Source organism: Dipodomys merriami, unplaced genomic scaffold (genome assembly GCF_024711535.1).
Source record: "Dipodomys merriami isolate MVZ:Mamm:240054 unplaced genomic scaffold, mDipMer1.0.p SCAF_35, whole genome shotgun sequence".
NCBI lineage: Eukaryota > Metazoa > Chordata > Mammalia > Rodentia > Heteromyidae > Dipodomys > Dipodomys merriami.
In genome coordinates this window covers 15726942-15754277 of record NW_027205048.1, presented here as the reverse complement: position 1 = coordinate 15754277, position 27336 = coordinate 15726942, and the positions used below count along the sequence as shown (strand labels likewise).

The 27336-nt window shown below is 47.8% G+C and overlaps 1 protein-coding gene across 4 annotated transcripts in view; it reads right to left on the bottom strand.

Moving 5' to 3' along the window:
• Positions 1–27336, bottom strand: part of LOC138803983 (dedicator of cytokinesis protein 1-like) — a 231270-nt gene that overhangs the window by 182730 nt on the left and 21204 nt on the right. For all 4 annotated transcript variants that reach the window (XM_069988292.1, XM_069988291.1, XM_069988289.1 and 1 more), the window contains exon 2: positions 5793–5876. In XM_069988292.1, coding sequence (XP_069844393.1) covers positions 5793–5876 — 84 coding nt within the window. The remainder of the gene's footprint in view (positions 1–5792; positions 5877–27336) is intronic.

Genomic DNA, 27336 nt, shown 5'->3' with positions numbered 1-27336 from the left:
ACTTCCTGTTCCCTCTGTGAGCTGAGAGGAAAAATACAAGGCAGAGAGTGGAATGAAGAAGGAAGAACTGTTCACAGCAAGTGCTGAGTGGAAGTCCCGCCCCTGAGCCTTGGGCCTCCTTTAGGGCTGAGTGCAAAAATTTGTCCCGCCCTGGCATGAAGTCGCACGGACCTCAACATTCTGACCCGAAGTCGCCCCAGGCACCACACTGCCAAGAAGCAAATGAAAAGCTCAGAAGTAAATCCCAGCTCTGCCCCCAGAGAATTTATTTCTGTTTGTCTACTTTGATTTTCCCTCCCTGTGTGCACAGGTGTATACACACACCCGTATGAGGGCTTCAGCTCATGGGTTTTTCACTCAAGGCTGATGCTCTAACCACTTAAGCCACAGCTCCACTCCCAGCACTTTGCTGGTTAATTGGAAATAAGAGTCTCAAGGACTTTCTTGCCCAAGCTGGCTTCAAAGTACAGTCCTCAGATCCCAACCTCCTGAGTAGCTGTGATGACAGGTATGAGCAACGGGTACCCAGCAACCAACTTCCTTCTGGACAAAAGGACCGAACAGATTGAGGAGGGGGTGAGCGCAGGCACGAACACCAGAGGTCAGGCACACATCTGCAGGACTATCTGACCGCCACTTGGTCCCACTCAGAGGTTTCAGATGTGCTAGCCAGCTCTCCATACTGCTCACAGCAGCAAGAAGGGAACAGGGATGGTAAACCTAAGCAGTTATTATTCTAAAGCTTCATTTAGTCAATTCAAAGGACTGTCCTTTATCCTGTCACTGCGTCCTTCCTGCATTTGCAGGATTAACATGTCCTTTCTTCTCTGAGAATGACAAAGGATTAATGTCCTGGAATATAAGGAAATGTCACAGAGACAAGAAAAAGTCGGCCACCAAGCAAAATAAAGGAGCAAACTCTCTAAACAATGTTTTGAAGAAACCAAAAAGCTTACAATGCATGAACTTAGAGATGCTCAAACTTAACGAAAAAAAACAGAGAAATGAGATTGTAAAAACAGCACCATTGCATGATTATTAAGAGAGGTTGAAGGGGAGGTTGCAGGAGACAGCAGCCCGGGTCCTGAGGGGAATATGGCCTACAGCTGCTGGTAAGATCACAGCAGGACCTACACCCCCAAAGTGTGAACCTCACACCCAAGACCAGCAACCACTCCTGGGAGTGCAGCCCAGAGACAGCAGGAGAGAAAGGACACACAGCAACACCGTCCAGGTGGAAGAAGTGGAGATAGTCTAAGCCTTCCTGATTGAGAGGGTGGTGCACAAACAAGGGACATGAAGAGAGTGGTGTGCAAATGTGAGACACGCACAGGAAGCACATCCTCACGTGGAGCCTGGATTGGGAAGCAGCACACAGGAGCTGTGTTTGTTGGCCATTTGTATTTCTCCTTTTTTAGCATCTTTGGGCAGTTGCACAGAGCAGCTACCATTCAGCAAATCAGTTTAGAAGCACAATGCACCTTGGCCAATGTTGCCCCTTTCATCATTCTCGTAACCCAACCCCTCCGCCTCCAGTTTCCTAGTTTCCTAGGACATGTGTGGAATATTATGACTGCATTCTCTGCCCTGCCTCTCTTCATTCCTCCAGCCCCCTGCTTCACCTCCCCCACACAGTTTTCAAGTGCCAGTTCCCTGGTATTCATTTTGTTGGACTGTGAGTTCGTTTTTCTAAGGACTCACACCATTTGAATTCTACCCTGAAAATACCATACTTCAGCGAATGCATTTGCTGCACTTCTTTCGAGAACTCTCTGCTCTATTCACTTGCCCATGTATTGATTGGGTTGTTGATTCTTTGGCTGTTTAGTTTCTTGATCTGTCTATATACTCTGGTTATTAATCCCCTGTCAGATGAATAACTGGCAAAGATTTTCTAACAGGGGAGGGGTGCTGGGGATGGAGAGACACTAGTGGGAAGAGGGAGGGTGAATAGAGAGGGTGAAAGGAGAACTGTCAAAGCATGTTGTACACATATATGAAAACAGAACACTAAAACCTAGTGAAATTGTCTTAAAGAGGAGGGAGGAGATGAAGGGGAGGAAGGAGAGCAATGGAGAGGGAATCTCATCATGACATATCCACACTGTGAGCAAATACAGACATGGCAAATGAAACCCACTTGTACAACAATAACAAATAACAGTAAAAAAAAGATTAAAAGAGCTATGACCATATTTATCTATATTAAAAACATATACACCCCAAACAGGGCAAGAACACAGGTAAATGAAAGTGCAATCCAAACAGAGCAACAGAGCACTGAGTTTCATTTTGCTTTCGAAGTGGGCGAGGTATGGGGATAAAAGCGTGGGAGGCTCTTGGTGATTCTCATTAATAGATGATGGTTTCTTTTGTAATAAGCTTTCTAAGCAAAATGTAAACTACAGTTGCCTTCCCCAGGTACTGTGCATGCGTGGTTCCTTCACCTCTGTGGCCCAGAAATACACAGAGATTGGAGCAACGCCTGCCCTCCACCAGTTCCTGACCTGGAGGGCACCCCAGACAAACAGAAGTCACACCACAAGCCACGCTGCTGACAAAGAATGCACAATGAAGTATGGGCATCAAGAGGGGCCACGACGGGGGCAGAGACTCTCAGAGCTAGTGGAATTTCAGGCTGGCTGACTTCACCCAGGCTAAAGACTTCCACTAGGTAAGCCACCTGCTTCAGCAAACCGCCCCTCCCCAGGAAGCTGGAGGAGGGCGAAATGTGGGCCCTAAAGTCAGGGAGGCTCTGTCCAGCACAAGAAGATGGCAGGATATTTTGAAAGAAAATCTATTATTATTAATATTCCTTTTCACAATGTAACGTCACCAGGCTGGAATACTGTAGGTTCACAGATGAAGGGTAACTTTCATCTGCCCTGAGGCACAGCCACCAAGCCCTGGGGGATCCTTATGCAAATGAGAGGGCAGAAAGCCTGGCATCGCCATGGTGCAAACAGAGCACTTAATAAGCACCTGGAAGTTGGCCTCATGCCTCTGGTCTGGACAGTGGGAGCGTCTGAAGGAAGGAACCTAAATGGGATGGCCCCTCGAAAGGCTGCCTACCTCCACCATAAACTGGAAGCTTTCTCTAATGTATGCTCTAAGCCTTCATGAGCTCAAGAAAGAGCAATTCACTACAACTTGAAGGAAGTGTGTTCTCTGAACCTTATCTAATAGACTGATTTACAAAATAAATGTAAAGAGTAAGAAAGCCTCAGAGGTGGGAGTTCTAACAGTCACCATTTGGAATCTACATCCTCTGCAGCAAATTGTTGACAGTCTGAAAGGAGCACAGAGACAAAATAAGTTATACCAGAACACAGTGGCCAGTGGCACACACCTAGAATCCAAGTATTCAACAGGCTGTGATCTGAGAATGTAGGTTCAAAGCTAGCCAGGACAAGAAAGTCTATGAGACTCTTATGTCCAATTAACCAGCAAAACGCTGGGAGTGGAGCTATTGCTCAAGTGGTTAGAGCATCAGACTTGAGTGAAAAACCCATGAGCTGAAGCCCTCATTCGGGTGTAGATCACACCTGTGCATACAGAGATGGAAAATCAAGGTAGATAAACAGAAATAAATTTCTTAGAGGAAACAGAGGAGAGGGGAGAGGAAGGAGGGTACAAGCCAAACTCTAAAAACCATCAGCAGAAGGTGAGGAAGACACAGAAAGCAATCAGAAGTGCACTGTTGTCTTTAGCGGATGATGATAAAAGTCACCAAGTTTCCCAACGGTGAAATGAGTTCCCTAAATCTCTTTCTCTGAATAGAATCTTGGTGAAGTCCAAACAAATCAGCTGTCAAGGAAGGGAAATTCATTTCATACTGCAGAGTCTTCACAAAGACCAAAATGTCTTAATCAGAATCTAGAAAAACTGTCCCGCCTACAAACAATGTTCACTGAAGACCCCAGTGAAAACCTCTGATCAGGATGTCAGTCTACTAAATGTCAAATGCCACCATCAGATTATTTTGAAGTGTCTAACAAGACTTGTAGATGTGCCCAAAGGTGGCACTGTTAAAGACAAAGAAGCCAATTCCTTGTCATAAAACAGAGGACAAGACAGGGCACCCCACAAAAACAGGCACCACAGGAAACCATTACCTAGACAGGAATGACATCACTAGCAGTGGTCAGGAGGAGGGATTTCAAGCTTAACTGACAGATAGCAGAGCATTGCCCTCTGATGAGAAGAGTTCTGAGATGGGAGGGCTGACCCTTCATCTCTCCTTAATTTCTCTGTATCCTTGCCACTGGCAATATGTATAGAGAATAGATAAGAAATCCAACTGTCAACTGTCAAAATAGAAAATGAGCAGAAGGTGCCCCACACAGCTAAGGACTAGCTCTGTTTCACAATGCCACAAGGTCGATTCTTTTTTCCAGACAGGAGTTTTTCAGGGTAAAGGTGCAAATGGACTAGATCTCTACGTCAGACTACATCCAGTGGATAAAATAAGGGCCAAACCCAAGGGTATTCTCCTCAGTCTGTGCATCTAGCCCTGGCTTGCCCGGCCTGAAGAAGCTGAGCCTGGCTCATCTCTGTGTAAACAGACTTCACAGGCCTCTCTGGAAATTCAATTTGTTGATTATTATGGGATATCTAAAATTTCCTGGGCCACTTAGAATGTTTTAGCTAAAATGTGGTCTAAAAGCAAATTGGTTATTTAAATTATCCATCTTAATCAGTTCTTTTTATTCATACGCTATCTGGGAATCGGCCCTTCAAACAGAAAATGAAGCTAAGCACAGAAAACACCATCTGAACAAAACTTCCAGATCGTAGCAGTGCTTAAAAAAAAAAATGGCTGGGAAGGTGACTCAGTGGTAGAGCGCTTGCCTTGCATGCATGAGGCCCTGGGTTCGATTCCTCAGCACCACATAAACAAGAAGAAAAAAGCCAGAAGTGGTGCTGTGGTTCAAGTGGTAGAGCGCTAGCCTTGAGCTGAAGAGCTGAGGGACAGCGCCCAGGCCCAGAGTTCAGGCCCCACGACCAGACCCAAAAAAAAAACAAAAACAAAAAAAAACATGAATTAAGCCCATCACCGCATCCCTCGTATGTGCTAATAACCTCAGAACAAAATGAGAAATGGTCCGCTCATTGCAAAAAATAAAACATGAAAGTGAACTGCAGAACACTAGAAAGCCTCTGTGATCAGCAGTGCATTTACTGAGTAGCTTAACAACTGATTCATTAGGCTGCATCCAGGTCACTGTGACAATCTATTCAACCCAAAGAAAATGGGGGTCACAGACTATAGGAAAAAGGAAAGGGAACAAACGAAAAATGACATTCTTGTCTCCCTTGAGAACTACTGTTAACAAATCAAAGTGACAGCAATAAGAAGAAATCTCACAATTCACATCAACACTTCACATCAATGAACTCAAAATCGAAGTATCTTCAACCCTGTAATCAAGTGCTCAATTATTAGCCATCAAGCTTCACATACACTTGTAACATGAGAAGAGAGTGGAAGAGTTATTTTGGAGGTTCAAAATGAGAAACCTTTAGTAAAAACTTGATTTTAATAAATGTTTAAGTAACAAAAAAGAAAAAATACCTGAAATGAGCAAATCTGGAAAAGGCTGATGATAACAGACATAGTCTGTGTGTATGTGTGTGCATGTGTGTGCTGTGTATATGCATGCACGTGTGTGTGTGTATGTGCATGCATGTGTGTGTGTGTACATGTGTAGCTGGATACACTTTGCCCAGCAGGTACAGAAAGAGTAGCTCAACCTCCCAAAATAGTAGAGGAATCATCGAGACGCACGTACCTTCATAGGTCTCAAGGATGTGCACCGTGTCCCCTATCTGCAAGGAAAGTTCGTCTGCTCCCCTGGCATTATAGTTATAGAAAGCTGTCAAGAAAAGAAAAAACAAAAACGATTAAGAAATATGCTAATAGGAGTTGGCAGGGCTGGGGTAAGTTGCATCACTTGTCTTCACTGCTCAGACATACCAGGCTGTTGCCTGTACGTCATAGCGTGGCGGCGGCGGCGCCTCCTTCCAGACACAGGAACGAGCCATTACATCAGAGAAATTAAAAACCACTCAGAGTCCCAGGCAGCCCTGATATTTGTTTATTGCAGCAAAACATATAGAAGTTGTGAAATGTGTTACTTGAACCATTTTAAGTGTATAATGCAATGGCATTAATTATACTCACAACATATAGCAACCATCGCCCTTAATTACTTCCAAATCCCCACTCCCAACAGAAATCCTGAGCCCACCACACACCCAGTCCCAATCCACCCCAGTCTCTGTTACACCAGGATCCACACATCATCCTTTATGCCATCCCATATAAATGAACATTTCCATCAGGAAGAAAATCGCAGCCATTGTTAACAACATCTTACTGGTCACTTCCTATACCCTCTTCTATTTCCATTAAGAGAACTCTAAATTCTCTGAGTGATTTTGCCCGTGGAATAAATACTTTGAAACTAAGCTGATACAATAATCACATAATGAACACTGGTGGGAAATGTTACAATCACAGTAGACAAAATGTCAACATTAAAAGGAAATCTCTAGCGGTTGAGGAATGTCTCAGTGGCAAAGCTTGGTCTCACAGGCTCAAAGTCCTAGATTCAATCCCCAGCACCACAAAGACAGACAGAAGAGAGGGGGTGGAAGAAGAGAGGGGAAGAGAGAGAGAGAGAGAGAATGGTGATAGCTAAAGATAAATAAGATAGAAGATTGATAGATACAGATAGACATAGATAAGATAGATGATATAGATAGACATAGATAAGATAGATGATATAGATAGACATAGATAAGATAGATGATAAATGGATAGGTGTCTTTAATGTTGACAATAATATTCAGAAAATGTCTAAAAACGTCAAATGTTTATCCTGGTATACAGCTATTACCAATTTGCAAAAATGCCACATTGCTCTTAGCTAAGCACCTAAGAATTACATCAATAAATATAACCACAGTTGTTCTCAAGCATCTTGAGAAAAAAAAAAGTTACTTATGTCAAGGATATAGTAAATTATCTCAGACCCAAAAACGCAGCCCTGAGGGCTTGCGTGCGTGCGCACATGCACACACACACACACACACACACACACACACACACACACACACACACACACACACAGAGAAATCCCTCCAACACAAATCATTGTATTTAGAAAGATGCACCATTTATTGTAAAACATATCTCCAAATCCCAATGAATTCTCCATCACCCATCCTGAGAGACTGTGAGATGGATATTTAGCGTACTCCACAGGAGACACACATCAACTCTCTGGAATGTGCTTCCGGTATCTTATAAGGAGATAAGCACCATCATGTGCAAAACCTCCAAATGTATGAATGAATGGGGGCACACACACACACACACACACACACACACACACACACACACGTATAAGTTTTCTCAGCACATGGGCTCACACACTCTTGAAACGTGACTTCCAGATGTCAAGTAGCAACTTAAAATGGAATTTCTTTCAGAAAGTTGACTCGTGAACGTGGGTTGCTCCCTCTGCAACCTCCTTCCCTCTGTCTCATCTGCAGTTGGGAAGGTCTCTCATGGAGATGGACCACACTCCACAGGAAGAGGGCCAGGGCCTGTCTGAGCTGAAGCTAGGATGTGTCCATGGGGCCTGACCTTGAACTTCACCGTGTTTGCCTGGTCTATGCCAGCGGCTTGCTGCTCCGACACTCAGTGCTTGGACAGGGTCTGCAGAGGGGATGGGAGCCAGCCAGGTAAGAGCCCAAGGGGGCAAAATTAACTCTAATCCTGGAAAACACTGAGCCATTCAGGAAATACTGAGTAGGAAGAATCAGAGCATTTGACACTGCCTTTGAACTTGACCCATGGAAGAGGCCAGGCCTCCAACCCCAGGGCTTGGTGAAGCCAGAAAATGAAGTCCACTGTACTATTGTGAGTGGCTCTGCTGCCAGCACAACCAAGTCCAGTGAGAATAACCACAAAGGGAAGGACAAAAGCATCAGACAGCACTGGCAGCGCCCACTTAGAATAGGAGGTTGGGTTTCCTAAACTCCATGTTCTAAAGAAAAGTGGAAGCCACACCCTTGGCATGTATTTGCCCCAAATCATACTGGCGGACAGGGTGAGCTATGGAGATGTCTCCAGAGCAAGGTCACCCCAAATCAGAGCAACTACTCCCTCACAAGCAACCACTCCCTCACTGCATCAACTCCCCTGGATTCTGAGCTCGTCCAGAACAAAACTCCTGTCTTATTTCTTCCATGGTTCTATAACGCCTGGCACACAGTAGGTCTCTAATACAGAATGGAAGGACAGGAAGGAAGGAAAGAAAGGGAGTAGAAAGAGGGGGAGAGAAGGAGAAAGAGTCTAAAGGTCTGGTTCTAGCCGGGCACCATTGACTCATGCCTGTAATCCTACCTACTCAAGAGGCTGAGATATAAGGATCTCAGTTCAAAGCTAGCCTGGGCAGGAAAGTTTGTGAAACTCTTATCTCCAATAAATCACCAGAAAACCGGAAGTGGCACTGTAGCTCAAGTGGTAGAGCACTAAGAGCTGAAGGACAGCGCTCAGGCCCAGAGTTCAAGCCCCATGACCTACCAAAAAAAAAAAAGTCTGGCTCTATTGGTGCCTTTCAAAGTAAAGTCTCTAATATGTTGGGGGGGGGGATTAATTTTATCTATTTTCCTATATTTATCTTTTGTAATTGTACAAAAGGGGTCTCTAATATGCTTTTACGGGTAAATTTTTTAAACAATGAAATTTATCAGGAATAAAGTTAACTAAGAAAGCAAGGATTAGACAATGAAAAGAACATGGCACTGCAGAAGTAAATCAAGACGAGTACACATGGAAAGACATTCACATTCTCAGGGCAGAAGACTTAATATCATCCAAATGTCATCGCCATCCAAAGCAATCTATAGATTCAATGCAATTCCCACCAAAATCTCAATATTTTACAAAGAAATGGGGAAATCCATCACAAGGTCCTAGAAAGAAGCAAAACAGCAATGAAAAAGATCAAAGTTAAAGGTCTTACACTTCCTGACTTCAACACTCACCACAAAGCTGCAGAGATAAACTACGGTAATAGCAAAGAGACACAGACACACATAGACCAGAGTCACGGAACTGAGCCCAGAAACAAAGCCCCACATAAAAGGTCAAATGGCTTGAACAAGGTCTAAGACCAGTCAGTGTGGAGAAGTTAGACTCTCTGGAGGATGGTGCTGGAAACCACTGGACCTCACATCATTCACAAAAATACATCCTCAACAGGGGAAAGAATTAAACGCAAAAGTAAAAACTGTACAAGTCTGAGAAGAAAACATGGCAACAATTCTGTGGAGACTGTGAGGCCCAAATGGGACCTGTCCTTATCTTAAGGCCCCTAACCAGTGCCTTGATTAACAACATTCCGGCCTTCCCCTCTGTCCCTGACCAGATGAACTCAAGTGATTGATGGAGACCAGACAAAAACTTTACTGGCAATTCGGGCCTTGAGCAGATACCCCTGCCTGGCTCCCTGCCTGCTTCCTGCTGTGCCCTTTTCCCCACCATTTGTCCCACCATTAATTACGTTCAGACCACCACCTCCAGACAAATCTAGCCTTCCTTCAGACGCACTATAAATACCTCAGACAGTAAGCAAGGAGTGAGCCTCTAGATGTGGCTGGTTTTCTTTCCTGCCAATAAACCAGTGTGATGGTTTTGAGCCATCTCTTTGTCTATCCTCTCTCATGACTGTCTTTTTTACAACCTAACAGATATAATACCAAAAGATATAAGCAACGAATGGTAAATCTAAGCCAAACTCCATAAAAATCTAAAACATTCATTCCTTAAATATACTATTCACTGAGTGACAAAGCATCCCACCACGTAGAAGATAATTATACAGCATATACCTGATAAGCAATTGTTATCCAAAATAACAAAAAGATTTCTAAAAATAGGGTGCTGGTAGATCATGCCTATGATCCTACCTACTCGGGAAGCTGAGATTTGAGAATCAAGGCTCAAAGCAAGCCCTGGCAGACAAATCTGAGAGACTATTGCCAATTAACCAGCCAAAGCAGGAAGAGTCAATAGGGTTAAAGAAGTAGCTAGGATTGCATATGTGAGGCACCAGTACCCAGCAAAAATAGATTTTAAAATGGAAAAAAACTATTTTGAGTAGACATCTACTTCTCTAAGGAAAATACATAAGTAGCCAATAAATGCACAAAGCAACTCCTACCCCTCAGGAGTATTACCATCAACTTCTATACCAAAAAATCAATGCATAAAAGTCTTGGTGAGACCATGAAGAAACCAAAATCCTGGGGCTGGGAAGGTGGCTCAGTGGTAGAGCGCTTGCCTTGCATGCATGAGGCCCTGGGTTCGATTCCTCAGCACCACATAAGAGAAAAGAAAAAAAAGCCGGAAGTGGCGCTGTGGCTCAAGTGGTAGAGCGCTAGCCTTGAGCTGAAGAGCTGAGGGACAGCGCCCAGGCCCAGAGTTCAGGTCCCATGATCGGACCCAAAAAAAAAAAAAAAACACAATCTTTTATGCTGCCAGCAGGATGGTAAAATGGCGCAGCTGCTGTGGAGAAGGACAATTTACCATGGGATGCAGCAATTCTGCACTTGGGTATAAGCCCAGAAGAAGAGAAAGCAGATACACGCACACCCCGGCTGGTGCTGCATGAGTCACCAGAGTCACCAGAGCCAGACGCTGGACACAAGCCTAGCAACTGTCCACCGATAGACAAATGGATAAAGCAGAACGTGAGGGAAGCATACAATGAGTGTCACCTGGCCTAACAAGGAAGGAAAGTGTGACACATTTTACAATGTGAACATTATACCAAGGGAAACAGGTCAGTGACAGAAAACACTGTACGATATCACGTTGAGAAGGTTCTTATGGAAAGCAAAATTCACAGAGAGCAGAACGGAGGGGAAGGGGCAATTAGTGTCTGGTGAGTCAGAGATGGTCGTGGCAATTGTATTCATGCACACAACAGCACACTCTCAGATGACCAGAATGGTACCTTTACACAAATGCATATTTTAACTGAAATTTGAAAAGGAAAAAAAAAAAGAGGATGCAACCAATAAAAGGCCACAAAAGTAATAAGGAAATCCAATAAGCAGACCTGGCCTCTGCCATTACTCTGCATCCTCCATACAAACCACTGGATTTTACCTAGCAGCCTCTTCTCCATGTTCAAACAGGAAAGAGACTCAAGAAGAAACTGAAGAAGACTCAAGGTCAAAGCACCGCTATACCTGTATTCAGTAATACCACCCCAGATTCTGCCAGAAAGGAAACCACTTTGAAAGTCACCCCATTCCTCCTTCAGCCTCCTATCTTTCCTTCTTCCCAACTCAGAGATTGTTTCTCTCCCAATAAAATCCCCTGTGGTCCTACTCCTTGCACGGTTTGGATAAGCAAATCAAGGAACTCATCTAAATAATTAAAGAAACAGAGCAGGGGCAAGATCCGATAAAGGGCTGGTCATTTGTTATTCAATATTTCTTTCTGCCTTTGGAAGAAAACAGGTGGGAGGGATGGAGGCGATAAGACTGTAAAGAGAAAGATATAAAAGAGCCTTTTCTCAAATTCTAATTGAACTGACAGACACAATTCAAAGACATTTTAATATCTTTCTTCAGAATAAAATATCACTGTACACCTTATCCGAGACCAGCGAGCAACTATCTGATTTCCATCTGGTCCAAAAGGTCACAGAGCTGAAACACACGGGTTTGTAGTGGGCATGCTGGGGGAATAAGCACTGGCTTTATTGCTTTTCTAGTGTAGGAAAAGCAAGATTCTACTTTTTTATAGTTTCAGCTTCATAAAGTCAGTTCTAGGAGAGAAAAGTGCTGGGCTCTCACCGATAGGTCTTTGCAAATCCATCCACAAATAAGAAAAGACTTGGCTGACCTGGAAATGATGTACTTTTACACTAAATTTTGCTCAGCGACAAAAAGATGCATAGTCAAGATAGGAAGAAGATCTAATCTCTTCAGTCATCTTTCTCCAAGCCAGAAAGGTCATTGCCACTAAGGAAATCATATGCACTTACTCCTCCGCCAATGAGAACTGTATAGCACCCTCACAGGGCCAGTGAAGGTCCCACTTGGGACCAGCAGTGGCCAGGAACTCCTCTGGGAAATCTGTCCCCCGCCTGCAGCTCCTTCCACCTCCACACAGGTTCGAGGTCATGGGCACAGTGCCAACACTTACAGCCAGGACCACATGTGATCCAGGTCAGTTGGGTCTCCATGAAGATATCCATGAAGACATGGGGAAAAGAAAAGGAGGAAGAGACAACCCAGACTTCAAGACAGGCATTTGACATGGTAGGTGATAAGGCTACTTCATTCCATCTCCCAAGTCTCTTCTGAGCTTTGGAGAAAGCTCTCAATGGTCTGTTCTGCCGAATAGGTGCACTCTGTGTCCTTTCCTTTTCAATGTCAATTGTTAAATCTAACAGTAATGGGGACCAACAAAGAAAGGAAAAGAGGAACATTCCAGAAGGCAAGTTCTGCTTTTCCTAATGGTTTTTAGTATGATATAAAGAAATATCTGTACAAATCAAATTCACACACAAAGCCAATGATCAACCTGGAGGAATCCACTGTCACAGTGTGAACAGAGGTATTCCCACAGACTGAACCACAAAATAACCGAAGAGCTGTCTGCCTTGGCCACGTGGCCAGGGCTCAACTCCACCTGTCCATGTGGGCCATCCACCTTGATCAAATACCTCCTGGCAGGCCTCCTCTGCTACAGGTAGCTCACTGCAGGACCGACTAGCCTAGAGCAGGTTTCAGGACATGTGACTTGCCGGGGAGGGCCCTCCTTCCTCCTGCATCTGGTCGAGGAGCAGTGCCTGTCAGTCTTCCAGATTCCCCTCCAGCTGCCTGCACCCTCACCACTTCCCATCCCTGCCTCCTGAGGCAGATCCCAGATACATAGGGTTTATTAATAAGCCAATGGAGAAATTCAAGGTGGCAAAACTATGACTGGAATCCTTAATCCACCAGAAAACACTGCTGTTTTGTTTTGCTTTTCTTTCACATTGGAAGCTAAATACCAGACCTGGGTCTCCGCCAACAGAGGCAATGCCCAAAAGTCTCGCAGACAGGCTTGCCCTCAGGACTGCTCCCCCCTCACCCCACATACACATCAGGAAGCAGTGAATCCACTTCCTTTCCCTCAGGTGGACAAGAGCTCTCAGGATGGACCTGGCCCAGGCCCTCACAGCCTCTTTTGCCGAGAAAGACTCCAAAGATCAAACAAGTCTCCCAAGAAAATGCTGCAGCCCAGCCGGGCGTCTCCCTGCCTGTGACACGGACCAATGACTGTGCCCAAGACAGAGAGTAGGCAGACACTGCAAGAGCTGAGCAGTGTCACCCCAAGAAGAAGGAATCTCAAACCCACCTGTGACCTGTGACCGTGCAAATACTGTGGTCCTCAAGTGATTCTGCCTTTAGGAAAAAAAAGGAAGAAGAAAAAACCTGCCCACATCCTACATGATTGCTCACCTTGTCAACACGCCCAAACTCCCCTTCATCAGGACATCTGTGTCATCTATGATCAGCATGGCAAAATGCCAAAACATAGTGACCTGCTGTGGCCCAAGGCACTGGTTAGCACTTTTTTTCTGAAGCCCTAAGAAACCCCATGAATTAGCAACCATTGATGAGGGCTAGGGGCCTGGTCCTAAAATCAGAGTGCCTGCCTACCAAGTTCAAGACCCCGGGTTCAGTCCCCAGTACATACACATAGATACATGCACATACGCACGCGCGCGCATTCACACACACACACACCACACACACACACACACACACACACACACACACACACACACACACACACACACACACACAAAAGCAACACTTCGGGGAAGAAGGAAAATGGTACCCCACAGCACTAAGGACATTCTGCAAACAACATGCATGCTATGATCACACTAACCCATGTGTGCATAGGCCAATTCACCTACATGCTTATTAATGGTGATAAATCCAATGAATAGCCAGCCACTGGTGGCTCAGGTCTATAATCCTAAATACTCAGGAAGCTGAGATCTGAGGATCATAATTCAAAGCTAGCCTATGCAAACAAATCCATGAAACTCATATCCCCAATAAACCAGCAAAAAGCCAGAAGACAAACCAGGCACTGGTGGCTCATGCCTGTAATCTGAGCTACTCTAGAGGTTGAGCTCTAGATCTGAGGGTCATGGTTTAAAGCAAGCACAGGTAGGAAAGTCCTTCAGACTCTTACCTTGAATTAAACACCAAAACAGTCACAAGTGGAGCTGTGGTTCAAGTGATAGAGTGCTGGCCTTGTGGAAAAAAGGAGAGACACCATCTAGGTCCTGAGTTCAAGCCCCAGGATTGCACATGCACACGCGCGCGTGCGCACACACACACACACACACACAAACAATCTAAAAGAGATATGGCTCAAGTGATAAAGCACCAGCCTTAGCTGGGCGCCAGTGGCTACACAGGAGGCCTGAGATCTGAGGATCACAGTTCAAAGCCAGCCCGAGCAGGAAAGTCTGTGAGACTCTTATCTGCAATAAACTGCTAGAAAACTGGAAGTGGTGATGTGGCTCAAGCAGTAGAGTGCTCGCCTTCAGCTGAAGAGCACAGGGACAGCGCCCAAGCCCAGAGTTCAAGCCCCACGATCGATGGAAGGAAAAAAAAAAAAAAAAAGCACCAGCCTTAAGAGAAAAGCCAGGCAAGATTAGAGGCCCTATTTTCAAACCCAAGCACAGTCACCCATGAAGAGACAAAAAAGTACACAATCTTAGAAGATCAGCTTCACAAGCTGTGGATAATTCTAATTCTTGTGCACATCATCTGCACACATCTTCTGCACACAAAAATAAGATGGGTTCAGAAAGCACACTTGTGACCCCTCTAGGAGATCTCCTCCCTAGCCCTGTCTCATTTCCATGACAAAAGGGGATCTCCTCCCCAGCACTGGTCCCTCATCTCCATGACAACAAAGGGATCTCCTCCCCAGCACTGGTCCCTCATCTCCATGACAACAAAGGGATCTTCTCCCCTGCACTGTCTTATCTCCATGACAACAAGGGGATCTCCTCCCCAGCACTGGTCCCTCATCTCCATGACAAGTGGATCTCCTCCCCAGCACTGTCTCATCTCCATGACAGCAAGGGGATCTCCTCCCCAGCACTGGTCCCTCATCTCCATGACAACAAGGGGATCTCCTCCCCAGCACTGGTCCCTCATCTCCATGACAACAAGAGGATCTCCTCCTCAGCACTGGTCCCTCATCTCCATGACAACAAGAGGATCTCCTGCCCAGCACTGTCTCATCTCCATGACAGCAAGGGGATCTCCTCCCCAGCACTGGTCCCTCATCTCCATGACAACAAAGGGATCTTCTCCCCTGCACTGTCTTATCTCCATGACAACAAGGGGATCTCCTCCACAGCACTGGTCCCTCATCTCCATGACAACAAGGGGATCTCCTCCCCAGCACTGTTTCATCTCCATGACAACAAGGGGATCTTCTCCCCAGGACTGGTCCCTCATCTCCATGAAAACAAGGGGATCTTCTCCCCAGCATTGGTCCCTCATCTCCATGACGACAAGGGGATCTCCTCCCCAGCATTGGTCCCTCATCTCCATGACAACAAGGGGATCTCCTCCTCAGCACTGGTCCCTCAGCTTCATGACAACAAGGGGATCTCCTCCCCAGCACTGGTCCCTCATCTCCATGACAACAAGGGGATCTCCTCCCCAGCACTGTCTCATCTCCATGACAACAAGGGGATCTCCTCCCCAGGACTGGTCCCTCATTTCCATGACAACAAGGGGCTCTCCTCCCCAGCACTGGTCCCTCATCTCCATGACAACAAGGGGATCTCCTCCCCAGCACTGGTCCCTCATCTCCATGACAACAAGGGGATCTCCTCCCCAGCACTGGTCCCTCATCTCCATGACAACAAGGGGATCTCCTCCCCAGGACTGGTCCCTTATCTCCATGACAACAAGGGGATTCCCCTCCCCAGCACTGGTCCCTCATCTCCATGACAACAAGGGGATCTCCTCCCCAGCATTGGTCCCTCATCTCCATGACAACAAGGGGATCTCCTCCCCAGCATTGGTGTCTCATCTCCATGACAACAAGGGGATCTCCTCCCCAGCACTGTCTCATCTCCATGACAACAAGGGGATCTCCTCCCCAGGACTGGTCCCTCATCTCCATGACAACAAGGGGCTCTCCTCCCCAGCATTGGTCCCTCATCTCCATGACAACAAGGGGATCTCCTCCCCAGCACTGTCTCATCTCCATGACAACAAGGGGATCTCCTCCCCAGGACTGGTCCCTCATCTCCATGACAAGGAGATCTCCTCCCCAGCACTGGTCCCTCATCTCCATGACAACATGAGGATCTCATCCCCAGCCTCTCATCTCCATGACAACAAGGGGAATCTCCTCCCCAGCACTGGTCTCATTATTAGGACAAGTTTTGTCATACAAGTGGAATTATGCATTTACATCTGGGTTCTTTTGCTTGATTATTTTCAGATTTATACTTGTGTGTTCTTTTTAACTATAGAATGCTATTCCATTGTATTAGCTGTACTAATGTGTTTACTGGTCCCCTATTGATGAGCAGTACTTCCAGCTGTTACAATTAAGGCTGTGACATTATTTGTCACCCAGTGGCAATTCATCCTTGCACAGGATGAAAAGCTGCACATCCTGAAGGCACCCCAGAGGAGCCCCTCCCCCAGGGCAGCCCCCTCAGCTGAGCATCCTGAGAGCACCCAGGAGGAGCTCCTTCGCTGCTCGCCAGAGGAAGAGGCTGTGTCAGCCAGCCACCAGGCAAGACTCCATTATCACCAAGGAAACATTTGATTTCTTTGTAGTTTGTTGGAATTCCACCTCCTTTGTGCTACATTACTTTAGCTTTGATAAAAAATAAAACTGAAGATTAAAAAAACAGTCAATCCCTCTTTGAGAAAACAATGAAGTCAGGCTGGTGTGGGAGGTTAAGGAAGGAGCCCCGCTCTGACTGCCGAAGGGAGCCCTCCCTGTATCCCTGTTCTCCATGGGCAGCAGTGGCTGGGTGGGGGGGGAGCCGGGGGGACCCGCAGCCGCCCTGGTCCACCACATTACAAAGCCCCAGTCCTCCTCCCTGTGTGCTAACTGAACTGCCTCCCACATCAGACCTCACAAGGGCTCTGCTCCAGGCTCAACGTGACCCCTCCCAGCAAGACAGATGTGCCTCCATGCCGACCTGTGCGGGGAGCTCTGCCCCGCTTTGGGGCCTGTCCTGCCAGGGCCGGCTGACTGACCACTCCCTCAGGACCAGAATCCAAACACCCACTGCACAAGAATCCCCCACGTGGAACATTTGGACAAGCAGTCCACATTTGGCATGGCAAGGCTTGGTTTCCCACTCTGAGATGGGTGGGGAGAGGTTGGGGGGTGAGAGGGAGATGGTATGATATTTCCTGGGGCCAGAACTTCCTGAGCCTGTGCACCAGGGAGAAACAGCAGCTGGAGTTGAAAAGGTGCACAGGGGCACAGTTCAAGGCACTCACGGACCCACTTTGCTCCAGTGAGGGATGCAGGTGAATGGCCACACTGCAGACACCCAGCCATCCCCACCCAGACTTAGCTCCCAGCCCCACCCAGTGCCCTCCCCTGCAGCTCACTCAACCTGCACCAGGTTCTGTCACTTCTGAGGAGCAGAAAGAAGATGACCCTACAGTACAGGACTGAAGGAAAGTTCAAGGTCACTCTCAGAGCCTAGAGGTCAGAGGAGTACATGAACCCCTCCTCTAGGTGCTCTCAGAGTTGCTTGAATCCTCACCAGAGAAGGAAGCTGCTCAGCTGCACCTGCCCAACGGGATGCTTGCTAGCTGCAGCCCGGACACAGCCCTCCTGTTCCCAGGCAGGACCATCCACACTTGAGGGGGAGGGGCAAGGGCAGGGAGAGCCAGTCCAGCCTGGTCAATGGAGCTCAGACCAAAACAGGGCCCTGCCTGGGCACCAGCCTTCCCCACAAGCAGATCCGGCAATGCCTTCAAGAGCCTGCTAGCATGCCACACAAGTTCCCAGAGGACTCAAGACAAACCTTTCCTTAGTTAATCACTTGATAAATCTGCCTTCCCTGGGTGATGCCAAAAACCATGGAGGAGGCAGCCATCGCAATTAGGAGAGTTTGCCATGAGCTGCCCGCACTGAAGGGCAGAGAAAGTCTCCTAGCCTTACACAGCAGTGTCTCCCAGGAACAAGGACTGTTTCGGAGAGGGGTATTAAATAACTCCAGGCCTTGCCTGCAGCTTGCCACATGAGACCAGTAGCACAAGCCTATAAGCCCAGCACAAGAGAGGCAGAGGTAGAATACCATGAGTTGGAGGCTAGCCTGCATTACAGAGGAAGAACCTATCTCAAAAAAGAAGAGGAAGAGGAAGAGGAAGAAAAAGAAGAGGAGGAGGAGGAGCAGGAGCAGAAGGAGGAGGAGGAGAAAGAAGAGGAAGAGGAAGAGGAAGAGGAAGAGGAAGAAGAAGAAGAAGAAGAAGAAGAAGAAGAAGAAGAAGAAGAAGAAGAAGAATTAGAATTAGAATTATACAACTTGTGGGTGGGGATGGGAGGGGAAAACAGAGAGGGCAAAGGAAGGCATGACATTGTCCAAAAAGAAATGTCCTTATTACCTGACTTATGAGACTGTAACCCCTCTGTACATCACTACCACAATAACAATTTTTTTTTAATATCTAAAGGAAAGAAGACGCTCAGCCCCATTTCCCAGGCCTGCCAGGAACCACCTTTACATCAAGACAGAGTGAGCCTGTCTTCCTCTTCAGTCTGATAAATCCATTCCTGGGCCAAATGTTCCACCGGGGCTCCACAGTACAGCCCATCAAACCCCCAGCAGAAGCTGTTCCCAGGAGGACTGGCTATTTAATTTTCAGGCATCAATGGAAAAAAAATCATCATAAGTTAGCCTCATTCCAAAATCATTAGAAATCAGCCAGGTCCAGTAGCTCTCATCTGTAATCTTAGCTTACTTGGGAGGCTGAGATTTGAAGGATCACATCTCAAGGCCAGAAAAAAGTTCAAAGACCATATCTCAACAGAAAAAGCCAAGCCTGGTGGTATACATCAGTAATTCCTGTGACAGCAGGAGAAAACCAAGTCAGCCCAGTCAAAAAACAAAAAGTTATCACTGGGCACTGGTAGTTCACACCTGTAATCCTAGCTATTCAGAAGGCTGAGATCTGAGGAACTTGGTTCAAAATCAGCCTAGGCAGGAGATTCTATTCGCCAATTAATTTCCCAAAAAAAAAAAAAGAAGGAAGAAGAGATACAGGCAAAGTAGTAGAGCTCTTTCCTTCAGCAAAAAAAAAAAAAAAAAAAGCTCAGAGACAGCTCCCAGGCCCCAAGACCAGCCCTAGCCCAAATAAATAAACAAACAAATGTCTATCTCAGAAATAACCAAAGAACTAAGGGCTGGGGGGAGGGGGTGGCTCAAGTAATAGACTACCTGCCTGTCGAGCCCTGAAATCAAAGCCTCAGTATCAACTCTCCCAAGAAAGTTATTATAAATGTCAAGATCATTCAGAACACAATTATTTTATGATAATAATATTAAGAGTTGATTAAAAAACAGAAAACTAGGAACCGTTTATGCATTGATGGCAGGATTGTAAAATGTGACAGCTGCTGTGGAAAAAGAACACCTTGACAGTTCCTGGAAAGACATAGTAGAGAATTTTCACATGAGCCAGCCATCCCATGTCCAGGGAAGAGACCACGAGAGGCTGGGAGCGAGGTCTTGGAGAGGATTGTTCGCCCATGCTCGTATCAGCAGCTTATTCACCACAGGCAAACAGTGGAAAAACCCAGCTGTCCGCTTCTCCAAGAACAGAGCAAATGGGATCCATAGTTATGATGAAATAGTACTCAGCCAGAAAAAAAAAAAAAGAAGGAAATCTTGAGGTATGGATGGACAGACGTATGGATGGACCACGGTGGCCCTAAATCACTTGATACCGGACAGCACAGATGCGGGTGCTTCTCGGATGCCCCTCACCAGCTGTCCTGGGCCGTCAGCTTGTATTGACAATTCTGAACGCCTACAAATGATATAAAAATCTACATGATCCTTTGCAAAAAATATGTTCCTTGCCCTGCTGAAGACATTCGGCAAAATGAAATCAGCCAGACAAAAATTTCCCTTACGAGAGGTCCCTGGAGGAGGCAAAGCCACGGACACAGAAGTGGATGGTGGCTGCCAACGGCTGAGCAAAGAAGCAAAAAAGCTGTTTCCTGGGCACAGAGCTGCTGTTCCAGCAGATGAAATAGGTCTGGACATACACTGCCAGGGGCCCAATATGCGTGTGCTTAATTCCACCCAACTGTGAGCCTCACAAAAAGCAGGCATGGTCCAAATGGGAAATGTTACCTATATTGTATCACAGTAAGAAGCGAGAAACGAGGGCAAGCGGTAACCTCACAGTGAAAAACGGAGTGGGACTCTCGCCCCTCACAGGTCACGGCCCCGCGGCCCCACTCTGCGTCCCCAGCGCAAGGCCGGGTCACCCTAGCAGAGCCACTGGGAGTCTCAAGAGCTGCGTTATATTTTAATAGTCATTTCAATTGACTATAAAAATACAGCAGCACATAATAAAATTGTTTTTGCACCATGGTAGACATACTTAGCATGAGGCCATAAAACCCTATTTGCTTGTGTCTGGAGCTGCTGCTGAACAGGACAAAAGCAGGGAGGGGAACGGGGAGGCAGAGAAGCAGCCCTGAGAACGCATTCAGGGTGTTCACTGCGACCTGAACCCACAGCCCTGAGTGCAGGGCTTTTAAAAAGGTTCTGAGCGGGAAAATGAGTGTCTCGTTTCCATCGGGAATCACTTCCCACAATAACCATGGCTCCAGCCAGTGCTCAGCAGCCTCGGCTGCAGCCAGAGGGCCAGCATCCTCCACGACGCCGCGCCCTGGGGAGACAGCCAGCCCAGAGCTCAGCCGGCACTCAGCCTCCCACACCGAGACTCCAGCAGCTAAGGCTCAGCACCACCACAGCACGACCGCCAATAACACACCGCCAAACCACAGCTACCACCACCACCACCACCACAGATCCATCACCCAAATCAGCACCACCACTACTACTACAGCACCAACACAGCTGAACCACAACACTGCCACCACCACAACTCTACGACTGATAACACCATCAAACCAACACCACCACTATAACCAGTAACACTAGTGCCAAATCAACACCACCACTACACTACCATTATACCATTAACACTATTACCAAACCAACACCACTTCTTCAACACTGCCACTACAGCCAATAATACTACTAAAATCAACACCACCACTATAGCACTACCATTACTGTCAATAACACTACTACCAAAACCAACACCACCACTACCACAACTCTACCACCAATAACACTACTAACAAAACACCACCACTACCACAGCACCACCACAGCTCACCATCAACACTACCAACACCATCATCACAACTACACTAATAACAATGCTACCAAAGCCACAACCACTGCCACCACAGCTCTACCATCAACAACCCTACTACCACGATCACCATACACCAATACTACTACAACATTAACACTACTACCACCATCAACAGATCACCACAGCCCTACCATTGCCAGTAATTCTAACACCACATTATTTCCACTGTAGCTCTAGCACAATTTCAACACCACTGCCACAGCTCTACCACCAATAACAATGCTGTCATCATTACCACTACTACCATCACAACTGCCACAGCCTCACCGTCATCAATACTACCAACACCACAACAACCACTACCCTCACATCACCACTGCCAATGCCTCCACCATCATGGAAATAACCATGAACCTCATTCTGCACCCAGTACGTCAGCAAGCACACTGGGTATTGGTCATTCCATGACTTCAAGCAGCCAGCCCGGGAAGCGAGCACACAAAGACTCGGAGGCCCAGAGCAGGAGAGAGAGGGTACAGGGCCACACCCGGGAGCAGCTGCCTCTGCCCCAAGGCAGGGGCTTCAGCAGCCCCTCTGTGCCCACTTCCCCTCTGCGCCCACCTCTCCTCTGAGGCCCCCTTCCTTCTGTGGCCCTTCCCCTCTGCCTCACCCAGAACACCCTGGAGATGGAACATGAACAGAAGCAGGGCAGGAGCTCACACTTCCAGTCATTTCCGCTAAGCTCACTCCATGGGGGCAAAGAGCAGAGCTCCAACTTCTAGGCCAATTCAGCCCCAGATCCATGATGTAGCATCAGGATCACAGGCTAGGGCAGCGCAGACCATGAGGAGTAAGTCAAAGGAGCACACTACCTCTAACGGGCGCCCCACAACCAACAGAACAAACACCAGTTAGAAAGCGGGTCTCCAGAGACGGGCTGGCCAGGAAATCCCTTGCTTTGGGACAGTCATCGATGGCAGTTTCTCGGGGCGCCTAGCTCCGTTTGTCAAAGTGCATTTCCACACAAGGTCCCCGGGTAGGACACCACGGTCCCCACATTCAAAGACAGAACACCGAGGCCGGAGACGATGGAGAGCTATTCCCGGTCCAGAAGGAGCAGAACGCTGGAGTCTGAGTCTTCCACCCCTCCCTGGCTGTCCCCAAGCACCACAGGGTGGCCACCCGGACCCCAGCACCTGCTACAGACCCACAGGGGCCGGTCCCCCTCTGGGTGCTTCCGGAACAGCTCCCATAAAACCAGCCAGGGAGATGTCAAAACAAAAGGCACACAAAATACCATCCACCATCACACAAGAACTGTCACAAGCAAACCTTGTCACAAAGCCCTTTTTAGGTGAAATATTTCCTAGTAATAGTTTCCCCTCAAGATCCTTCCAGCATCCGTCAAACTCCTGCGCGTTCCTGCCTGAGGTGGATTTATGGTTACGGCACAGAAAGGACATCCTACACACCACGCTCTCATGGCCCGCTCAGGTCTCCAGCTCAGCCCGCCCTCCTCCACCCTGCAGCGGAGACACAGATGCCCCGAAGGCTGGGTCGAAGGGTAGGAACCCATGAAAGGGGCGCCCCTCACCCACCTGCCTCCCAGGACTGCCAAGTACAGCTGGCGGGCAGGCAGAGCTGGACCCCAGCTCCGACGGCGCTGGGCACGCAGCAAGCCCGTCCCAGTGGGTGCCTTCCTGTGATCCACACAGGCACTCAGCGCAAGGCTTGGGCACTGTCCCGGGAGTGGGACAGTGGGGTGTGTACCCCAGGTTCGCAGCGAGCATCTCACAGAGCTCGCACAGGAAATGCCTTCGGATCCACCTCAGTGGATCCATGCATACAGGCAGAGGGGCCTGAGTGCCAGGCAGGGAGCGGAAGTTGAGCCCACCTCCCTAGCAAGATCTGGAAAGGAGCCAGAGAACTCGCGGCCCAGGCAAATGCTTGGCTGCAGGAAGGAGCAAGGTCCTGGGTGGCAGGCAGCCTGGGCCCGGGGCGGGGTTCTGAGTGCCTGGCTGGCTGGGCAAACACCGGTTCCAGCGCCACCTTCACACCCAGCCACGGCACTCTGACCAAGGCACAGAGGACGCCAGGAGCTCACCTGGGCCCAGCTCAGGGACACAGGAGGGAGATGGGCTTCTCTGAGAGAGGAGGGGAAATGGAGCTCACAGGGCCTCAGGAGTTCAGACATGCCTCTGGCTAGAAGCCTGACTTGTGTATCCCGAAGAGGCTAAGAGCATCTCTGATTCTGGGGACATGACCTCCTGCTGTGCTCCGATGTGTCCCCCGGGTTCACATGCTGGAAACGGCACCCTCAGTACAGCAGAGTGGACAGGACCCTACAAGGTGATCAGAAGCCAGCCCCACAGACCAGCACCATACTGCCTTGCCTCTGTGGAATACAAAACCAACCCAAAAGGAAAGAGGGGCAGGCCCCAAGGCAACACAAAAGAGGGACAGAGGAGGGATGAGAAAGAGCAATCGACAGGGAGAACATAATCGAGGATGTTCTATGCATGTATGAAACCCCTTGCCATGCACCATGTAATACGTGACAATTTAAAAAGGAAGACTTCAACAACTTCAACAACTTCAACAACTACCCACAGTTCTGAGCTGGGCATCCTAGCAGCCCCAGTGGATGTAGGAGAGGCCTTCCCTTCCCGGAAAAGGCCATTGTCTATCACTCAGTGCAGTAAATCCACAAAAGCCGTCTGTGAGGTTTTTGTTGCTATGGCTGGGTTACTTCACTGATGTTCTTTTATTTTTGCGTTTGAAAAGATCAGAGTCAACACGAGCACCATGAAGTGAGACATTTCATCAGGACTTAGGTGTCTGCAATCGATCCTCACACGAAGCCTCTTTTTATGTGTCTTTTAGGGCTTTCTTTAGGGAGTACGTGTGTTATTTTTCCAGTGGGCTCCCCACTGGAAAGTTTATGTGTTCAGACTTCTCCACTGATGGCAGCCACCAGGGTAGAGAAGGTCATGGGGGAGGGGCAGCAGCAGCCTGAGTCACAGACCTCAGCACACCCCCTGCCGCCCTCCCTCTACTGATGTCCTCTGCCACAGCAGACGGCATACACTGCTCCTGGATCTTCAATTTCCCAACCTCCGGAATGAAGAGCAATAAGTATCTTTGCTCTAAAAGGTACCCAGACTGTGGCATTCTGTTACAGCAACACAAGACACAGTGGGACAGTGCCTTCAGCTCATATTCAAACACAAACCACCTCTCTGCCATTCCCTCTGCACACCAGGGAGTTTGTGGAAGAGAAGGGACAGAAACGCCCTCTGGTAAGAGCACAGTAAGAGCACAGGGTTCGGCAGGTTTCATAAAAATGTCCTAACAGTGACCCTGGGCTAGAGGAACCCTGAACACCATGACAAAGACCACAAACTGAGTGCTGACCATTGCACTGGCCATTTGCCCATCTGCTGGCTTCCTGGTATATAGATTCCTGATTACAAGAAGTCACCCTCAAAACAATGATCTGGGTGAAACTATAGAGCAGCACATCAGTTGCTGTAATTCCACTGACACTTTTGATTTCTCTGGGAAGAAAGCCGATTGTGCTTGCTGGTCAACACGTGCCAAATTCTGATACACTAATTACACTCTGGCCAACTCTAGAAGGAGGCATTCTTGATTAATTTGCACTGAAGAGTTTATGAATGGGGCACTTGCAAAATTAATGTTGACTATGAGGTATCCCAGGTTTTACTTGTCCTCTAAATTGGGAAACAACCCTGGTTTGAAAGAGTAAGCAGAGTTATTACACATCTTTCTTCACCCTGCGATTGTTTTATTCAAAATTCAAAATTTATTCTCAATTCATTCCCATGAAATTAAACCAAAATTATAAAGCAAGGCAACTTGCTGAGAGTAACCCCAAGTACCCAAAGTTCATGTCAGCATGCTTAACTCAGAGTGCACTTCTTGTTACTGAGAATGCAAAGAAAGGGTCAGATTAAAGCCAGAAGCAAGAGCTTGCACCTACAATCCTAGCCACTGGGGACGTGGCGTTCAGGAGGACCACAGCTCAAGGCCAGCACACAGTTCAAGGGACCCTCATCTCAACTGATAAAAGCTGGGCATGGTGGCGTGTGTTTATCATCGCAGCTACTTGAGAAGTATAAACAGGAAATCTCTAGTCCAGGCCAGTCCAAGGCATAAACACACCTTACTAAAAAAAAGAAAATAACAAAGGCAGCTGAATGCCCATTCCTATAATCCTAGCAATTCAGGAGGCTGAGAACTGAGAATCATGAAGTTGGCCAAGAGACTCACCTCCAATTAGCCAACAAAAAGCCAGAAGAAGCTGGGTACAGGTGGCTCACGCCTAGGATTCTAACTACTCAGGAGGCTGAGGCCTGAGGATTATGGTTCAAAACCAGCCAAGACAGAAAAGTCCATGAGACTCTTATCTTCAATTAATCACTGAAAACTTGAAGTGGCGCTGTGGCTCAAAGTGGTAGAGTGCTAGCCTTGCACAAAAAAGCTCAGGGACATCACTCAGGCCTTGAGTTCTAGCCCCATGACCAACCTAAAAAAAAAAAAAAAGAAGAAGAAGAGGTGTGGCTCAAGTGGAAGAACATCCGAGGTACACAGTAAAGTCCACAGAAAGCAGAAGGACGCTGTCTCCTTCCTGCTGAGTCCTCCTGCAGGATCCTCTCTGACCTCAGAAGCCAGGCATCCCAGGCCTGACTGATGAGCATCCACAGTCAAAGACAGAAAGTATCTCCAGACCGCGGCCTTCGCAGACCGCCACAGCCTGCGTGGGAGACCCTGAGGTCAAGACCCAAGGTTATGACCAAGCAGACCAGGCCCCGGGATGCTGCCATGGAAACCTAACCCTCCCCATTGGTTTTAGACCATCAGCCCTGTCCTTCCCAGGGCTGCCCCACTGAGGTCAGCCCCCGCTTTCTGCCCCACCACACCATCCTCCACAGTCCTTCCAGGACAGGTGACTGAACCCTGCCTGCTGGGACCAGGAACCAGGGCTGCTGCCCTAACACAGCGAAGAAGAATCCAACTTCTCCCCATAGAGTCGATCGTTTCTCTTCAGGTTTATGTTAATGACTTTCATTCTTTCCCCAGGGTGGCCCGTGGGGCAAGCCTAGTGTACCGTGGGTGAGCCGCGGGCAGACGCCCAGTCCCCCCCCCCGTCCCGCCTTCCTGCCGCTGCAAGCTAGAGTGGTTTGTAGGCTTGTCAATAGCCAGGGATGCAGTTAGAAAGAGCAATGCATGACGTGCAAAACTAGTACAGAGTTTACATTTCAGCATCCACCAGTACTCACAGGACACAGCCAGGCCGGGCAAGGCCGGACACCTGTGTGTGTGCAGGCAGTAGCTGAGGTGGAGATAGCCTCAGTTGTGTAAAACTGCTCTCACAGAGCTTCAGGAAGCTTCCAGAACTTTCACACTTCAGTTTCATTCGGCTGAGCCTTGGGCCAAGGACAAAACTAGATGCCGGGTATACAAACACTGGGTCACGGCTGGGCCATGCCCTCTTTCTCCTCATGGAGAACACAGTGCCCAGCAGCGGGCCAGCAGACAGCAAGGCCAAGGAACCAGACTGAGGGTAAGTGTCCCAGAGACAGTGAGCAGATAGGCAAAAAAGGGAGAGAGGAACACACCTTTCCCTGACAGCTTGAAAGACTTCAAAAGCAAGAAGCCCAGTGCTGTGGCTCATGCCTGTAGTCCTAACTACTAAGGGGGCTGAGATCTGAAGAGAGCGGCTCCAAGCTAGTCCAGGCAGGAGAATCCTTGAGACTCTTATCTCTAATTAACCACCAAAATGTGGAAGTGGAGGTGTGGCGTAAG